The sequence below is a fragment of the Macrotis lagotis genome, chromosome 1 (assembly GCF_037893015.1).
Source record: "Macrotis lagotis isolate mMagLag1 chromosome 1, bilby.v1.9.chrom.fasta, whole genome shotgun sequence".
NCBI lineage: Eukaryota > Metazoa > Chordata > Mammalia > Peramelemorphia > Peramelidae > Macrotis > Macrotis lagotis.
In genome coordinates, this window is record NC_133658.1 from 249,942,920 (window position 1) to 249,962,467 (window position 19,548).

The following is a 19,548-nucleotide window of genomic DNA, read 5'->3' on the forward strand; positions in this document are numbered from 1 at the left end:
GTATAAATTTGTTATTTTAAGTAGATATGGCTTTCTTAGAGGAGATCATAAACTGTCATTTATAATTTTTAATCTGAACTAAGTCTTCAGCCTTCCCTGTTACTTCTTTTTTGGTTTTTGTAGGGCAGTGGGTTAGATGACTTGCCCAAGGTCACACAACTAGGTAATTATTAAATGTCTGAGGTTGGATTTGAACTCAGGTCCTCCTGACTCCAGGGCAGTTGCTCTATCCACTGTGCCAGCTCACTGCCCCCTCTCAATTTCTTTTTAATTCATTTTGTATTTTACTATCACCTCCATTGTCACCATTCAAAGCTTGCTCCCCTTTCCTCAGACCTCCAATTCTATCCCTTACCATCTTTGCTTCTCCTCCATCTGTTCACCAATCTCACTTCTCTTAGGCAGCAAGAGTCTGTCTCTCCCTTCTTATTCTATTTTATGTCCCTACCCTTTGTCTCAAATGATGACTTCCTCTTTGACAGATGTTATGCTAGTTCTTGCTGTTACTATGTTCTGATTACTTCCAGTTTTCTTGAGGACTTCATTCATTTTATCATATTTCCATGTATGCCAATCTTCATTTTCTTCATGTTTCTTGGATCTCAATCACTTCTGTGTAAAACAAAGCAAGGTAACCTAGTGAGACCTTCCCTTGATTCTGCTTATTCTCTAAAAGCTATTGTCATAGTTCTTTTCTCCTCTTCATCATTAAATTGTTATACAGAATAATTTGTACTTGCTTCCTCTGCTGCTACAGCATCCATCATATCTCAACCCTGAGCAGATTTAATTTTCATCACAACCCCTTTATAGAATCTTCTACCAATGATACTCTGATGACTAAATCCAGAAGCCTTTTAGTCCTCGATTTTGATATTGTTGACTACTTCCTTCTTAATACTGTCTTGCCTTTTTACTTCTGAAACATTGCTCTTCATGTTTTTGTTACTATTCTTTTGATCTTTCTTAGTGCCCTTCTCTGGCTTTATTAGCTACTGCCTCCTAAATTTTATTATTTTTTGTTCTGTCCTCAAGTCTTTTAATTCTACCCTCTCCTTTGAGAGTCTCAGTACTACTTCCATGGTTTATCATCTCTCTAGGCAGCTAGGTTGGTTTAGTGGAGAACTGACCTTGGAGTCAGGAGGACAGGAGTTCAGATCCAGTCACTTGATACTTACCAGCTGTGTGATCTTGGGCAGGCCACTTAACCCTGATTGCCTTACTTCCAGGGCTATCTCCAATTATCCTGATTCATATATGGCCACTGGACCCAGATGGCCTTGGAGGAGAAAGTGTGGTGATGACACTTAGTACAGCATCTCCTCACAAAAATCCAATTCACTTACTTGTTGTGACATCACCTCCCTGATGTGGTCTTCTTCAAGAATGAAGGACAAACATTAACATTATCTCCTTGGGCCTCAGTTTCCATATTTATAAAAAGGGAGTTGGGCTTAGATGGCCTTTTCCAGCTCTAGTGCTTCTATGATCTTTAATTTTATTCATCTGATTCCTAATCTATATTTCTAATTCTTAACTTTCCCTTGAATACAAATCTTACACTTCCATTTGCATCTCTGGATTGCAAAAACAATCCCTCTCCACATGGAGCTTAACTTTTCCATAACAGAGTTTCTTTCCTCAAATTGTGACATTTCTCATAATTTAACCATCTCTCTCTCTCTCTCTCTCTCTCTCTCTCTCTCTCTCTCTCTCTCTCAGCAAGGCAGTGAATGAGGTTAGGTGACTTGCCTAAGGTCACACAGCTTGGTAATTATGGAGTGTCTATAAGGTTGGATTTGAACTCAGGTCTTACTGACTCCAGGGCTGGTGCTCTATCCACTGTGCCACCTAGCTACCTTTTAACCATTTCTCTTGATGACTGCCACATCTTTTGAACCACTCAGCCCAAGCTTCAGGGTGTTGTTGACTTTTCCCTTTTCCTATTCCCTCTGACTAATTCAGTTAGTTGCTAAGGACTTCTCTTTAATTAGCACTTTCTTCTTTATTACCACCTCTCACATTAATTCAATTTTTATCATCTATCACTTGCTTATTATATTCTAATAGTTTCCCAACTAGTCTCCTTATGAGTAGTCTCTTCCATCTCAAGTTATATCCTTATATTTAACATAATCCAGATGTTCATTTTATTATATCGTCTTGGTTTAGATTGCAGTATGACTGATGTTTTCTCGCCTTCATTTTACCTATAAGGTTATATATCAGATATGAAGATAATTTCTTCTAAGAACATGGCATTTCTTTATGATGAGGGTTCAGTGATAATTGAACAACTTTACCATAGTGTTAAACATGCACTTAAATATAAATAATAACATTGATAAAATCTAAAATTTCCAGTGTATGAGAGGTGGTGTTTGTGACTTCATGGTTAGAATTATAAACAGGTTGGTCAAGAGGCCTGGACTGAAATCTTGCCTCATTAAACATTTGCTAGCTGTATGATCATGAGCTAGTGATTTAACTTATCAGACATGGCCTCAATTTTCTCATCTGTTCCATGGAGGAAATTGTGAACAGAAATGCCTTGTAAACATTTAGGACTATATACATATGTTTTTATAAATATTATGTAGAGAATAATTAACTTTGTCATGATAAGTGCTTAATTGTAAAACACTGATTTTTTTTCATTTATGTACAATTTCAAGAAAATTTTTATTTCAGATAACATACTAGAGGAATAAATTTTTAGTTTTATGTGATTAATATTAATGTAAAGGAATACATTTAGAATGTGAAATAGGTTTAAAGCTTAAGCTTTTAAAGAGCCCTTTATTACTTTGTGTGTGTGTGTGTGGGGGGGTGCTTCCTCATTTGAGATTTTCCTTATGTCAATGAAATAACAGATTTAATTCCCATCTCTATACTACTTGGATGGATAACTTCATCCCCCTGCCATCCCTCCACCCCCTTTCAGGAGTGGGGAAAGGGGGAATAGTAATAGTGAAGAGAAGAGGAAAGTTCTGGTGTCTGCCAAAATTAGTTCAGTAGTATAGAAAGAATTCCTTCTCCATATATATGGAGAATTTAAAAAAACCACACAGCATTTATTCAACCCTAGCCTTGAGCTGTCTTTCATCTTATCTGTTACTTAAATTCTTTCTCACCCTTTGTTTCTTCACTATACTTGTGAATGGCTAGAGATTTATACTGCCAGAATTTTAGGATGGGTTCAGTTTTTTTATGGTTCTTTGTGCTCCTTGCTGCACGCTTCCTAGTTCCTTACAGGAAAATCTATATCTTTTAAAAAATGGTGATTTATTTAGTCTTAAAAAATGTGATGGTAATTTAGTTTTAGCCTTTTGGGAATGGAGTTTGTGGGAATTTAGAAAAGTAGTACTTGGTAGAATTCTGCCATCTAGTGGAAAGTTCAGCATTATTCAGTATGCCTTTTCTTAGCATTGGGGTAAACTGTAATGTCTTATTTTATCGAAGAAAAACATTCTTTATTTACTTTGTATACTAATAGAATGAAAATTTTCCATTGGTCAGAAAGCGTTTGTTCAGAAGTTACTATATGCATTGTCCATAAATACTAAGGATGAAAAGAAAAAGCAAAAACAGTCTCCTCATGGAGCAAAATTCATTCTTTGTTTCATAACTTACATTAATTTATTCCCCCCCAAAATATTTAGATACTTGCAGCTAGACAGTTAGAAATCACGTGACATGTAAGTCTAGGCCTTATTTTCCTTATCTGTAAAATGAATCTTATACTGGTTTTGTAGAAGTGCCTTTAGAAGCCAACTAACATTTTATAAGTGAGTCATTGTAAATATTTTTAATTAGATTGAGCAGGGTATTTTTTTTCTTCCTAAAATCTTTTCCTGCTTAAATAAGCTTTTTGAACTGTATAAACTCACACTTAAATACTACCACATCCTTAATCTAATATTGCATGAAGTCAACAATATTGCCAAAACTGGCATTTTTCCAGTATGTGTTTCCCTTGACTGTTTTGTATGATTTTGTTCTTTTGTTGAGATTATATTCTTGTCCTTTGGCTTCTGTGTATAAGTGTCTCCTGGTTACCTGTCTTAGGGCTATTTTTTCTGCCACTTCTTTTTAGTTACTCTTTTGATTTTTCCTTTCCATTTTCCATTTCTAGTCAAATACTTTGTCCTGTCAGTTATGTTCCCTTAATTGCACATTAAATCTTTCCTTTCCATTCAGGTTATTATGAGTCAGATAGGTGGTGTGGTGAATAAAGTGCTGTGTATGGGTGTTCAGAAAGGCCTGAGGTGTCATAAATGTTAGCTACTACTATTATGATAAATACTTGATTGGCTTTTCTTCCAGACTCTTTCTCCCAATTCTATCTGCATACTTCTGTCATAATAATCTCCTAATATCATAGCTTTTATAATTTTACTGATGAACTAAAAACCACTAGTTTTTCTCAGTTGCCTACCAAATAAAGGCCATTTTTGTTCTGGATTCAAAATGGTAATAGGACTCTGACCTATATCCTTATTTCACCCAATTCTAGACTATCTCTCAAATATGTTTCATACTTTCCCATACCTGTGCCTTGCTCATATAATTTTTTTATGGTTAAAACTCTCTCCTCTCCCATATCCAAAATGTTATCCCTTAATGATATTCTTTAAAAAAGATATTTGTTTAAAAAATTCCAGTGTCTGGAGTATAAGGAGTTTAGTTAATTTCACACTTAACATGTATCTCCTTCCCCCTCATACACAAATTAATGAAAAATAAAAACCTTTCAATTTCTTAGGGGAAACAGCTTTCAAACAAGGTAGTGTTTGTTTTATTTTTCCTTATGATTATATATTGAGTTCTTTCACCTGACCTGGAACTTCAGAGCATTCTGTGCCTTCTTAAGGTGATATTTCCAAAACCACTACTATTTCTGAGGATCTCAATGCTGGCCATTCAAGTTTAGCTGCCATACTTTGACAGGCTAAACAAATCATATAATGCATATAATGTATGTTTTTGAGATGATTTGAGAAAATTGGTTATCAGGTAAGATCTAACAGGAAAAGTGTGTTCAAAATTTATATATTCAGTTAGTAATGGCAGCTTTTCCATTATCCTATTAAGATAAAAACATTTTGTTTTGTTACATGTGGTCATTATGTTGCTTGACAGTTTTTATCAATAGATAGTATTTTGTTGATTAGCATTTTTTTCTTTCTATTTTTAGTTGCTGATGTATAGTCAAAATGAGCGGATTAGGAGAAAACTCCTTAGATCCACTGACTGCTGATTCCCGAAAACGTAAATTGCCATGTGATACTCCAGTACAAGGGTAAGAAAGGGTTTTTTTGTGTATGAACTTAATAATTCATAGCTTTTTTATGAATATCTCTTAATTTAAACTTTTCAGGATTCATTAAAAAATTTTTTAAGAGCTTTGTTTTTAATGTTACCATCCCCTCCTCCAATGTACTACTTCCCTTTCTTAATACAGAGAGCCATCCCATATAATAAAAATACTAAAAAGAAAGAGGGGTAAAGTCAGTTGAATAAAGCCAACCAATATATTAACCAGTCTAATAGTATATTTGCTATTATGTAGCGATAATTTTCTACCTCCAAAAAGAAATAGGAAAAAATCCATTCCCATATCTTTTCCTTGGGCCAGCTATGGTCATTATAATTGTATAGCATTCAGCTTTGATTGTTCTTTCTATTTATAGTGTTGTTATTTACTTATTTTTTTATTACTAGGTTTATCTTATTTTTTACTCTAGCTTAGATATTCATGATTTCGTATGACATCATAATCATGTAATACAATTTCATTGTTCCATAGTCAGTGGGCCATCTGCTAAGAAGTGTTCATTTCCTTTTATTATTTGTCCACTGGAGAATGGTATTTGTAACACTTAACAATATTTCTTGGAAATTAATACTTAATCATAGATGGTTGTTTTCCCCAAGTTGATTCATAGCTTTCCCTTTAATCCCAGTAGCAATATTTTTTCCTTCAAATAAAAGCTTTTCAGTTTTATATATTTAAAAGTATCTGAAGGGAAACTTCAAAAGGGTAAGAATAGAGAGAGCATTTCCAGATTTCAAATTATATTTGAAAGCAGTAATCATAAAAGGTAGTTTTGTAATGGCTAAAAATTATGAAATTAAATCAGAATGTCTAAAGAAGAATTAGAAACTGTTGGGCTCAACAACACAATGTTTGATAAGTCTGAGAATATAAATTATTTGGGATTAATTCCCTATTTGATAAAGACTCATTGGAAAACATTAAGGCCCAGCTAGTTGCTCAGTGGATTGAGCATTGGTTCTGGAGACAGAAGACCTGAGTCCAAATTCTGTCTCAGGTACTTCCTAGCTGTGTAACCCCCCCAGACAAGCCATTTAACCTCTGATCACCTGATGAAATGGATGCATTGTAGAAGAAAATGACAAACTACTCCAGTATCTTTATAAAGAACATCCTTAGTAGGATCCCAAAGAATTGGACATGACTGAAATGGTGTTATATATAGGGAAACTGGAAAGCAATTAGGAAGAAAATAGGTTTAGATGACTATTTTATATATATAATGTACTACTAATAAAATGAATATGTAATCTGAATAGTAAAGGTTACACGTTCACAGTTTTAGGATTAAGGGAAGCATCTTTAACCAAACAAGGGAAAGAAATAAACACAAAAGGCAATATCTACTTCTTTAAAAAATTTTTGTTGCTATTTTTTTATTATAAAGATTTTATTTATTTTGAGATTTACAATTTTTCCCCTAATCTTACTCCCCCCCCCCAGAAGACAATTTGTCAGTCTTTACATTGTTTCCATGGTATATTGATCCAAATTGGACGTGCTGAGAGAGAAATTATATCCTTAAGGAAGAAGCATTAAAGTATATGAGATAGCAAGATCAGACAATAAGACATCAGTATTTTTTTTTCTAAAATAAAGGTAATAGTTCTTGGTCTTTGTTCAAACTCCACAGTTCTTTCTCTGGATACAGTTGTTATTTTCCATAGCAGACAGCAAATTGTCACTGATTGTTGCACTGATGTAATGATTAGTATGATTAGTATTCTTTTTATATATCACCTATATTTCCTAGTATATCTTAACAAAAAAATAAAAGAAAAAATGTCAACAAAGCAAACCAACTAATATGAAAGACATTATATATATGTATGTGTGTGTGTATATATATATATATATATATATATATACATACATACATACATACACAGAGAGAGAGAGAGAGTTCCATGTCTAATTTCCTACCTTTCCTAAAAAAAATTGTTTCATTAAAAAATTTTTTCACATTTTTTCCCATGCTTATTCATGATAATTTTGCAGCATTAAATTTTGATTATTTGGTTGTTGTTCTTGTCATTAGGACATTATATTTTAGATATGAAATGTCTTTATAGCAATTATAGCAGACCAGTATTAGAATAGGCTGTCCCATAAATTAAGTATCACTTGGGCAAATAAGGCCTTAAGAATTCTTAAGAATGCTATTGACAGATTGCCATTATTAAATAGAACTTTAGACATATCAGTTTTGTTTTTCTTGGTCTTATGAAATTATTTCATGATATAACTTAATGATATTTGGTATTTATAGTTAGAGTAACAAGAATTATAAGATTTGTTTCAACTTCTATTGAGAGGTCACCATCTTTGTAGTAGTAACATATACTCTGCTTTTTAATACCATTGTTTAATGTTAAAGTGTAAGCTTAAGCACAACTGCCATGGAAGGACAGTTTCTCAGAAATGTCATGTATTCTTAGTTCTGCAAAATCTTTTTATTGATCATAAATTTTCTTTCACCAGTAGCTAATATGCCCTGTAGTTCCAACAGTTGCACAAATACAGACAACCCCCTCCCAACAAATATAGACAACCTCCTGCCCCCAAATATTGATGGACCCAGAGTTGAAAAGGAGAAAAAGAATGTGCTAGATCACTTTGAAAAGATTGTAAAGCATTTTTACTCATCCTAAATTTCCCAAAACAATACAAATATTTTACCAGTTTTGAAGTATGTGTTAACAACATCGGGAACACTATTGCCTCTGAAGAATTACAAATGAGCATCACAGAGATGGCAATAGAAACTTGAGTTTTAGTATGAGCAGGCAACAATATATATCTGTTGAGGGACTTGGAAGAGTAAAGGATACCATCAAGATTTGTATGATGTAATGAAGAGAGAGGTTGATCAGTTTCTGAAATGAACAATAGGTCACATGAACACTTGGTACCTTGTGATGGAGGAAGATGTGGAGGAAGTAGAGGAAAAACTCCAGCATATTGGATGAAACTCTTGTGGTAAACTTTGGGAGTGCATGGATGGGCCATCATCTCTCCTTGGTCATCATCTCTATCCTTGGAGTGTAAATATGTATTGACAAAACCATAGTTTCATTGGTGTAAGAACTAATAATGATGGGAGTTTCAAAGTTTACAAACCGTTTTATATCTCTGTAGCCCTAGAAGGCAGGTAGACCTTATACTGCTGGCCTCATTTTACAGATGGAGAAATGGGAATCTAGATGCTAAATGGCTTGACCAAGGTTGTGTCACTAACGAATGTTTGGATGGTCATTTGGACTATGTTTCTCCTGCCTCCAAGGTCAGCAGCTCTGGGTACCACTGTCTTGCCTTGCTGTTTTCAGAATCTTTATCACATGACTATTCTTTCCCCTAGACTAACAGGCAATGGTGAGAAGTGGCGACGGGAGCAAGAGAGTAAATACCTCGAGGAACTGGCCGAGTTGATATCTGCTAATTTCAGTGATATTGACAGTTTCAATGTCAAGCCAGATAAATGTGCAATTTTAAAGGAAACAGTGAGACAGATCCGACAGATAAAGGAACAAGGTAATGTAGAACTTTAAATAAAATAATTGCTGAGTCACCAGCATTATCCAATTAATGATGATTCTCATTGTTAATTCAAACATAGAACTCTTTTAGAATTTTTTTTTAATCCCTTTTGTTAGGTTTTATTCCTCTTGCTAGTCTCTGAACCTTCAGATAGCCAGGTATCTGAGTAAAGTTAGATTGAGCAGAATGAGATGAGGTAGAGAAGGAGCTATATTGAGGCTCTTTATTTGATTTTGTTTTGTAGTAGCTGTATATGTTGCTACTCTATTCTCAACCAGGTCTACTCTTCTTAGAAAGAAAATCTGATCTGTACATTTTTTGAATTGAATATCCTCTAGGTTTACAAACTGCATGTGTCACTCAGCAATCCCTAAGCATTTATGAAGCACTGAATTTATAAAAAGCCCTTTCTGAATGGGGGAAACAGCTGAAGTTTTGTCCCATCCTAGTCATTCTCAAATATTTTTGTCTCAGCACTCCTTTATATACTTCACTTCCTGAAATGATCTTGGGGATCCTCATTGGTCCCTGGAATACATTTTAAGAACTGCTGATAGAGTGCAAATGAGTCTATGTGGGAGATGCAACTCAGAAAATCATTTCTGATTCATCAGGTCTCGTCATTTCTATCTCCACAATCTCTCTCACATATATACCATTCTTTCCATGCACATAGACAGTACCTTCCTGACTTTCAGACCCTCATTACTTTCCCCCTCTAAAATTGCAGTGCTTCCTATTTGGACTCTTTGCCTCAAGTCTCTTCCCGCTTCAATCCACTTTTCACTTAAAAACCAAAGTAATTTTCCTAAAGTACGGATCTTAACCAAATCCTCTTTTTCAACAGACTCAGACAGTTTCTTGTTACTTTTAGGATTGCATATAAAGTTCTCTTTGGTATCCAAAGTGCCTTATAGCTTGGTTACTTTCTACTTTTATAGTTTCTTATATTTTGTTTCCTGACAATCCCTCTGTGGTTGAGTCATGATGGCTTCCTTACTGTACAACTCATGATGCTCCACCTCCCATCTCTCTACTTTTATCTTGACTGTCTCCTGTGTTTAAAATGCTTTCCCTCTATTCCTGTTTCTTGTAATCCCTGGTTTCCTTTGAGACTCAAATGCCATCTTGTGCATGAGACCTTACCTATATACCTCAGATTCTGATCTTGCCTTTTACTTACATAAACTTTTATATATTTATACTTGTGTATGTTGTTTCCCTCATTAAAATTAAAATTAAAATTTCTTCAGGGAAGGAATTTGTTTTTACAATGTTTGGCACTTAATAAATATTTGTTCAAAGGTTGGTTGATTACAAATGCCATTACCAGATTAATCTTTTTTATGTGTATATTTGATAATATTCTTCCGTTTCCTTAAATTAGTTTCCTAATGAGTCTCCCTTCTTTTCTTTCCAAGCTAACATTGATCTCTATGCCAAACTGACAGTTAATGATTATATCCTTCTCTCTTGAATGGGAGGAAAAGATAGAGAAATTGACATTTTTCTTCTTCATATTGGACAAAATTTAAGTCTTTTCTGTGGGCATTCAAGGCCATCGGACATCTCAATACGTTTCTAACTTAGCTCATTATTGTTTTTTTTAACTATCTACTTTAGCCAATCTACTTGATATCCATTCTTACTACATGCTGTAAACTTTTATATCTATGTGCCTTTGCTAATAGAGCCTTTATGCTTTGAATCTCTTGTTCAAGACCAATTCAAATGCATCTTTTTCCAGGAAACTTTTCCTGACACCCACTTCTCCCACCCCCATTAATAAGTTCTTTTCTATCACCTTTCATTCATGATGACTGCTGACTCAGAAAGAAAGATAATATTGAAAGAATTTAGACACTGATTTCAAGTGTTTAACCTTAAAAATCTTCTTTCCTCTCATGAATTAAGGACCTAGGTATAGACTTCACCTGAATTGGAGTTAAAGGCATTCCCACTCCATTTAGTTATTTTGAGTGGCATCAGTAGGAATGTCTATTTTTCTATCTGTTATCTCTATGTATTTTCCATTGTTACCATCTAGAAATTGATTTCTCTTCAGTCTTCATTCTCAAGAATGAAGCATTAGGAATGCTGCTGTTCAGGATGGAGAAGGTATTTGTATCTCTTTTTTTCAGCACCTCTGCCTTGGTTTTTAATTTTTGATTGTGAATAAGAGGAATGGAGTGAAATGATCATGTACTTTTTTGGGATGATAGGCTTTTTTTTTTTAAGTTTATGAGCTTCCTGGCTGCTGTTACTATTAATAGCTTCTGGGTCCCTGTGATCAAATGATGCTCTTAACTTTAAAGGACTCACTTCTTGCCTTTACCCCATGACCTTTCCATGTATTATTACCATTGATTCAACAGTCTTCTACTGTGATTAGTTGATGCATATCTTGACATAGCTCACAAGCTCTTTCCTCTTTTCTTCTCTCTTGTTACTCTTATTCCCTTCTGGCTCAGTTTTATATATTTCCAGTCAGAATCACAAATTTTGAGAGTTGAAAAGGACCTCAATGACCTTTTAGTACCACCCATACACTAAAGCAGTACCCATTATCACATATCCAACAAGTGATGAGGTGCAACTTCTTCCCTTTGCTTTTGATTTGAAGAGAACTTTTTTTTAAAGTTTTTTCAAGGCAATGGGGTTAAGTGGCTTGCCCAAGGCCACACAGCTAGGTAATTATTAAGTGTCTGAGACCGGATTTGAACTCAGGTACTCCTGACTCCAAGGCCAGTGCTCTATCCACTGCGCCACCTAGCCGCCCCATGAAGAGAACAAATTTAATTGCTCCATGTCCCCTCTGAATCTTTTCTTTTCCCAGGTTAAATTTGTCCTGCTCTTTCAGCTTGAACCTCTATATGTCATGAACTTTATTTTTTTATTTTTATTTTTTTTAGATTTTTCAAGGCAATGGGGTTAAGTGGCTCACCCACGGCCACACGGCTCAGTAATTATTAAGTGTCTGAGGTCGGATTTGAACCCAGGTACTCCTGACTCCAAGGCCGGTGTTCTATTCACTTCGCCACCTAGCCACCCCTGTCATGAACTTTAGACTTTCATCATGCTGATTGTCCTGCTCTCCAACTTATCAATGCTCTTCTTAAACAGTAGTGTCCAAAATTGAGCATAATATTTCAAATGAAGTCAAATTACACCAGGGCTATTTTCTCTCTATACTTAGAAGCTATATTTTTCTTAATCAAATCCAAGAGAATCAGATTGGCAAAATAACAAATGAAAAAAAGTGGAATCATAACAAAATTTAAAGAAATAAAATGAATTATCAGATTTTAAACCACCAGAAAAGAAAGGCTTTAGCTTCAAACTTAACTTCAACTTAACTTCAAGAATATTAAAATACTCAAATTAGTGGAACAAAATTTAGGTCTTAACCCAATCTCAGGAAAAGAAATAGAATTAGCTATAAAGAATTAAACTTTTAAAGAACAATTAATACCAATACTACTGAGAAAAAGGCTCTATCAAATGCCTTTTATGAAACAGATATAGATCTAATAATATCTTCTCTATAGGGAAGGCTAAAAGAGGAGAACTATAAACCAATATAATTAAATGAACTTTGATTAAAATTTTTAAATAAAATTTATTTAAACTAAATTTATTTAAATTTATTTAAACTAAAATTATACTATGTATATGCATAGAGATATCTAAAGCTAAATTCAGGCAATTCTATACAGTATAAATTCACCAGAAGTTTTTCCTAATAAATGTGGGAGTAAGACATTGATGCTCATTTTGCCCAGTATTATTTGCTAGATTCCTTGAAATGATAGCAATAGCAATAAGACAAAAGAAGGAATTCAGATCAGCAAAGAGGAAACAAAATTATCTCTGTTTGCTAATGTCATGATGGTTAATTGAAAATCAGAGAATCATTGAAGTAATCAATTTATATTGTTAATAGCTGCAACAAAGTTTCAGGCTACAAAGTAAATCCATGAAAATCATTAGGATTTTTATATAATAGCAAACATTCTTACTTTCTGATGCCACTCTTTTCTCCCCTGTTATATATTGTTTTCCTTTTAAATAAAGTATGCTTATCCAGAACTGTGTCTGGATGAATTTTATCCCACAAAGATGAAGGAGTACTTTTGCAATCAGATTGCCTTCTTATATTTGAATCATTAATTTTTTAGTTTGTTTTTTAAAACTTTGGAAGTTAGTTGAGGTCATAGGTTCTAATACTGATTCCTTTCTTGGCTCTTGACTGGTAGATTTATGGATTTTACAACTGTTATTATTCTTCCTTTTTTAATAGCTATAATGTCTTTATACTATCTAGCTATATCATTTTGGGTTTATCACATAGGTTTTCTTCTTCTCTTGACCTTTTCGGTTTGAAGCCCTTTTGATTAGATTTGCCAGGCACCTATAAAGTACATTCTTATCAGTTTTGCTTAGGCATACTTCATCTCTAGCCAGAAACCTGTGATCTCTAATATAGTAAGCCACAGTCCAGAAATCTAAGTTTTATTTTCTTAGCCAGTTGTTGACTTACTTCTCAGATTCATTTTTTCTTCCCTTTTCTCTGGTCTCTCTAACCTACTGTTAACACATTCCTCTCATTCTTGATTTCCCTTCTCTCAATCTTATTGTATTAATGGAAAGCTGTTTTTTCTTCCAAGATATTTTTTATTTTTGAACATACTCTCTTTGTACACATTGTGCCTTCTGTCATGGCCTCAGTTCACTGGGCTAGGAGAAGGTTGTAACAAAGTCCTTGGTTCTCCATCCTTCTTCCAGGTCTTCCTTCTACAGGCTTTTCTTTTGATGTTAATTTCAGTCATATTTCTCATACCAGAGTCTAGGGCTTCTACCTTCTTTTTCATAGAATTCAATACCTGAATAACTAGGTTTTCTGTCCTAATACCTGCCCTCATTGCTATATCTTTCTTTTTCTTTCTTTTTTTTTAACAGACAAGTCCAAACATTATTTAAAATTATATTTTAATTTTAAAGTTACTAAACAAATCACAATGAAGAAATAAAAAGAACAGTGCAGAAAGCAGCTTTTCCTTCTGTTTCAGCATTCACATGTAGCCTCCTCTCAGTGCTAGCTATCCATAGACCTGATCACACCTATAAGAATGTGTTTATACCCTCACTACTTCATGATGAATTTATCAAAAATATTACTTGACTGAATCTTTATCAAGCTTCATGAAGTGACTGTTCCAGTCCACTTTCTCATTAATCACCTCTGTCACCTGTCCTTCCTGCCCTTCCCCAACAGTTGAACTTGTCTAATTTTTTTTAAACAAAATTGAGGCCATCCCTTTTGAGTTCTATAAAAGTTTTATGTTTATACGATCAAATAATTCTCTCATCAAGGAAGCAGAATGTATGCTATGTATCTGTTCTGGATCATGTTATAATTATTATCCAGCATAACTAGAGTCATCTGAAGAAGTTTCTTTTGTCTCTTTAGGAAAGGCAACTTCCATTGATGATGATGTTCAGAAAGCTGACGTATCTTCTACAGGGCAGGGGGTTATTGATAAAGATTCCTTAGGACCACTTTTGCTGCAGGCAAGTATATAAAGATTGAACCAAATGACAGTTATGCCATACATTTATTTTTACAATTTTAACTTTTTCTTTTCAATTAATAAAACTTGATTTTATATACTTTCTCCTCTCATTGGAATGGAAAAAAGCAGACCAAACCCCTTTAAACAAATGTGCATACTGAGACAAATCATTGTCATATTGGTACCACCTAAAATATGTTTCATTCTTTGTATCTTGAGTCCCTCAGCTGTCTCTTAAGAGATGGGTTTTGTATCATCATTGGTTCTGAAATCATGTTGGTCATTGCATTCATGAAGTCCTTAAATCTTTCAGAATTTTTTTATAATATTAATATTACAGTATAAATTGTTTTCCAGATTTTGTCACTTTGCATCTGTTCATACACATCTTCCAGGTTTCTCTGAAACCATGTCCTTCATTATTTTTTATCACACAAAAATATTTCATTATATTCACATAGAATATTTATTTCACTCATTTATGAATTGCTAGTTACTCTTTACTTTCCACTTATGTACCCTATATTATGGAATAATTGTCAGTCTTAGATTGTTGAAAATGATACATTTATGAATGACATTGAAAAGATTTTTAGAAACATTTTTCTTTTTAGGACTGGTAGTTAAAAGTATTAATATTTTAATATGATAGTAAAAGTAAACAATCTGGTAGATTGTTTTTAAGTATCAAAAACATGTTTAATTTTTGGTTGAAGATTACCTAATTGATGGAATAGGTATAGGAATATGTACATAGATATGACACTTATGATTTCATTGGTAAAGGGAACTCTCACATGAGAAAACTCTGTGCCGATAGAGATTGGTACCTTCTCTGCAACTTGGTTGTAAGAGAGCTGTCTTTACCCTTTGGAGGTTAAGTGACTTGCTCTCTGAGTCACTTAGCCAGTATGTGTGAGAGACCTAGGTCTTCCTAACTTCTAGGCTGACTGTTATGTAATAAGAAACTGAGGCCCAGAAAGTTTAAGAGATTTGTTTTCTTTCACACAGGTAGGGAGAAAAGCTGAGACTCTAACCTAGACCACATTCTACTCAATCTAGCTCTCTTCGTTTTGAAGTTCAGTGTTTTAAATGTATTCTTTAAATATCAAAGAAACAATATTTCACATTTTTAAGATATAGAAACAAATCCAAACAGTTCATTTTTGAATTTGTTTTCTTGATTTCTCACAATTTCATGTATAATGTTTACCATACTTTTGTATCCCATAATTTTACTATTTCTCAATTATTGGATGCATATTTTAGGTTTTTATCATCCCAAGAAATGCTTCTGTGAATATGTTTGTCCACATGGGTCTTTTCTAATCATTAATCTCCTTTAGATATAATTTCAACTGTAAAGTCTCTTGGCTAAAGGATATGAACTATATTTACTAACTTTACTTGCATAATTCCAAAATTTTTCCCAAATGGTTGAATATGTTTATATTTTGACCAGCCATGAATTAGCATACCTGTCAATCATTTTTTTCTATTTAAACTGGGTGAGTATTACTGCAGTTTTAACTGAGTGTTAATAAATAATTCTAAACAGTTTTCAAGGTAATAGTTTCAATTTCTTTTGAAAGTTCTATATAATTTTTTTTTTGCAAGGCAAATGGGGTTAAGTGGCTTGCCCAAGGCCACACAGCTAGGTTAATTATTAAGTGCCTGAGGGCAGATTTGAACCCAGGTACTCCTGACTCCAGGGCTGGTGCTTTATCCACTGTGCCACCTAGCTGCCCCAGTTCTATGTAATTTTGATCCCATATATTTAATCTTATATGTATCAATTTCATATAGATTTTGTCAGAATTTCTCTTCAATATCCTTTCAATATTAAACACCTGTGTTTATAGCCAGGAACTGCTAATTGCTGGGCATATAGGTGAGAAGAAGACAGCCCTCATCCTAAAGACTTATAATTTAATGAGGGAAATAAGCTACAGTTGGGGTGGTTTGGGGTTGATGATGATGGAGTCAATTTTTACAAGGATGGTTGGTAGAAAATAACTGAATTGAGAGCCCTCTTTGAACAAAGGCTTTGGAAGAAGTTTTTTTTCTCCAATCAAAGGGACTGAAATTGATGATACTAAAGCAGTATTGGTACCAAAGCTGAGACATACTGCCATTGACTTCAAGGAGTCAGCTAATTTTGTACTTAACATGTTTTTCAAAAATGCTGAATGCAAATATTTTTTCCCATCATTTTATATATATTTCTATTTGAATAAGGCTAACTTTTGCATATTGTTTTGGAAATTATATTTTATGACTATAAGGTTTCGCCTGCATAATTAATATTAATAGAAATAATGGAAAAGTGTTAATTTAGGTTTATGTACTTTCTTAAAATATAGATTTTATTTTGGGAGGAGGATTTGGTACTAAAATAAAATGTCTTTTTAACTAAATCCATTTGAGTTAGATATTAATGTTTATTTGTCCAATCATGTTTTAGGCCTTGGATGGTTTTCTTTTTGTGGTTAATCGTGATGGGACCATTGTGTTTGTATCAGAAAATGTCACACAGTACCTACAGTATAAACAAGAAGACTTGGTTAACACCAGTGTCTATAGTATCTTGCATGAAGATGACAGGAAGGATTTTCTAAAAAATTTGCCCAAGTCAGCAGGTAATTACATTTTTGCTTAAAAAAAAAAGCCAAACAAAAGCATTCTTTTATTTAGCTTTCTAACTCAGTTTTGGAAAGCTTGATGAAAGTCATTCAAATAGTTTTTAGAAGCAGTGCTCATTTGTGTTTTCACATGCACAAGCTTCTTAAACAACAAACATTTTCTATGACTACAATTCCTGGTGAGAGTGTATTAATCTTGTAGTATAATATTCCATTGATGCTTTGTAAAATATTTATTATATCCAACTCCTCTACTGAAGTGTGGAAAATAATTCATGTTTTTAGTATGCTAACATTTAGATTCCCTGTACATAGAAGTGACATTTTGTTTCCTGTTCCTTTCCTCTATGATTGATTTGTTTTCTAAAGTTAATGGAGATCCATGGACAAGTGAAGCACCTAGACAAAAAAGTCATACATTCAATTGCCGCATGTTGGTGAAAACAGTGCATGATATACTTGATGATGTGGGTAGCAGTCCTGATATGCGCCAGAGGTATGAGACAATGCAGTGTTTTGCTTTGTCTCAGCCACGAGCTATGATGGAAGAAGGAGATGGTAAGTGTTATGTTTCAAATATGTAAAATAAAAGGAAAGACAAAATATAATGAAGTCATTGTGTTTCTATGTTTCTACATTTATTTATTCAGTTTTTGAAGAACTTAACCAAATAAAATGCAAATCTGAAATAGATTAAATTTTTATTTACAGATTTACAATCTTGTATGATCTGCGTGGCACGTCGCATCACTACAGTATTCCCTTCAAACCCTGAAAGCTTTATTACTAAACATGACCTTTCTGGTAAGACTAATTAGTGCTACAAGTATGCCTGGTTTCTTTTCCCCACTTCCATTTTAAAAAAAAGTACCTAGCACAACTTCTTAATAAATGTCAATAAAGTGAATTTAAGAAAAAAGCTAACTACATAGAATTACTTTATCTGTGGGAGTAGTGTTTCTATCTATATTTTTATTTTAATGTTGACTTTTATGCTTCATACTTTATTCTTATTCTTAACATTCATTATAAAAAATTTGAATTTTGAATTGTCTCCATTTTCCAAATTTCTCTCCATTATGAAGCAAGTAGTATGATGCCCATTATACATGTGAAATTATACAAAATATTTCTATATTAGTCATGTTCTCTCTGCCCCCCCACTCTCCCATTAAAGAAAAATAAAGTAAAAAGTATACTTAAATCTGCACTCTCAGTTCATCAGTTCTCTTCCTAGAAGTAGATAGTATTTTTAATCATGAGTCATTTGGAATTGTCTGGCATCATTGTATTGATCAGAGTAGCTAAGTATTTTCAGCTGATCATTGTTATAATATTGCCATTACTGGGTACCATGTTATCCTGGTTCTGCTCACTTCCATTTGCATCAGCTCATCATTTCCTTCTGCCCCGTACTATTTTTTTTTTTTTTTTGCAAGGCAAGTAGGGTTAAGTGGCTTGCCCAAGGCCACACAGCTAGGTAATTATTAAGTGTCTGAGGCTGAATTGAACTCAGGTACTCCTGATTCCAGGTCTGGTGCTCTATCCACTGTGCTACCTAGCTGCCCCCCACCCCAATTCTGTCTTGAAATTATTTGACAATGAAACTTTTCACTTTGTAAATTATCATTAGTTTATGCCCTTTGACTCTTTGTATTTATTATTTCTCATTCAAATCTTTTCATGTCTGTGTGTGTGTGTGTATATATATATATATATATATATATGTATATGTGTAAGATTGAAGGACAAAGAAAAGCCTCTCACAGTCAAATGACTTAATTCCTGTCTAATGATTTGGTAGTCTCAATTGTCTTTTTAATAGGACAGTCTTGCACTTGCATTTATATTTAAGAAATGAAAAAAAAATTATATTTAACCCATTTACCATGAAGATGACCAGAAAGTCACAGTTTAAATTTTCTGTTTGCTAGAGAAGCAGATGATTATTACTGTGGACATTTTAGCTAATTTGTAGTGAATTGCTAACTTTTCTATAAGAAGAGAAGAGACCTTCCTTTCTATAGTAATGATTCAGAGGTTGCTTTTTTTCCTCTTCACTTTTCTTTGTGGTGAGTGTTTGTTAGCATTAACCCTGATGAATCTGTAACCTGATATAGGCACAATTCTACTGTAGTCTATACTAATTAGAATTGTGGACTCCCTTAGGGCTCCCTCTCCTCTATTTTTTAATGTAATCCTACATGAAAGTCAAGGCTCTTTTGTTTCCTGGGCTCTAAGATCATTTGCCATAATCCAGAATCATGTCTTACTTATCTGTTTAATACATCTAAGCTTTGTTGTCAGTACTCTTTATTATTAGTGATTTGACCCATTTTTTATTGTTACTGGTTTGCAGTTCTTCTTTTGAGAACTTTTTGTTTGTATTGTTTCATCAGTTATCAATTGGGGGAGCCACTTATCTTTTAGGCACTTACTTTCTTTCACCTTCTTTCTC

The 19,548-nt window shown here is 33.6% G+C and overlaps 1 protein-coding gene across 7 annotated transcripts in view; it reads left to right on the forward strand.

The window, feature by feature from the left end:
- NCOA3 (nuclear receptor coactivator 3) overlaps nt 1–19,548 on the forward strand; it is a 203,899-nt gene that overhangs the window by 148,155 nt on the left and 36,196 nt on the right. For all 7 annotated transcript variants that reach the window (XM_074210191.1, XM_074210192.1, XM_074210186.1 and 4 more), the window contains 6 exons: nt 5,198–5,302; nt 8,697–8,869; nt 14,346–14,446; nt 16,913–17,087; nt 17,460–17,648; nt 17,802–17,894. In XM_074210191.1, the coding sequence (XP_074066292.1) occupies nt 5,217–5,302; nt 8,697–8,869; nt 14,346–14,446; nt 16,913–17,087; nt 17,460–17,648; nt 17,802–17,894 (817 nt within the window). In that variant the 5' untranslated portion in view covers nt 5,198–5,216. The remainder of the gene's footprint in view (nt 1–5,197; nt 5,303–8,696; nt 8,870–14,345; nt 14,447–16,912; nt 17,088–17,459; nt 17,649–17,801; nt 17,895–19,548) is intronic.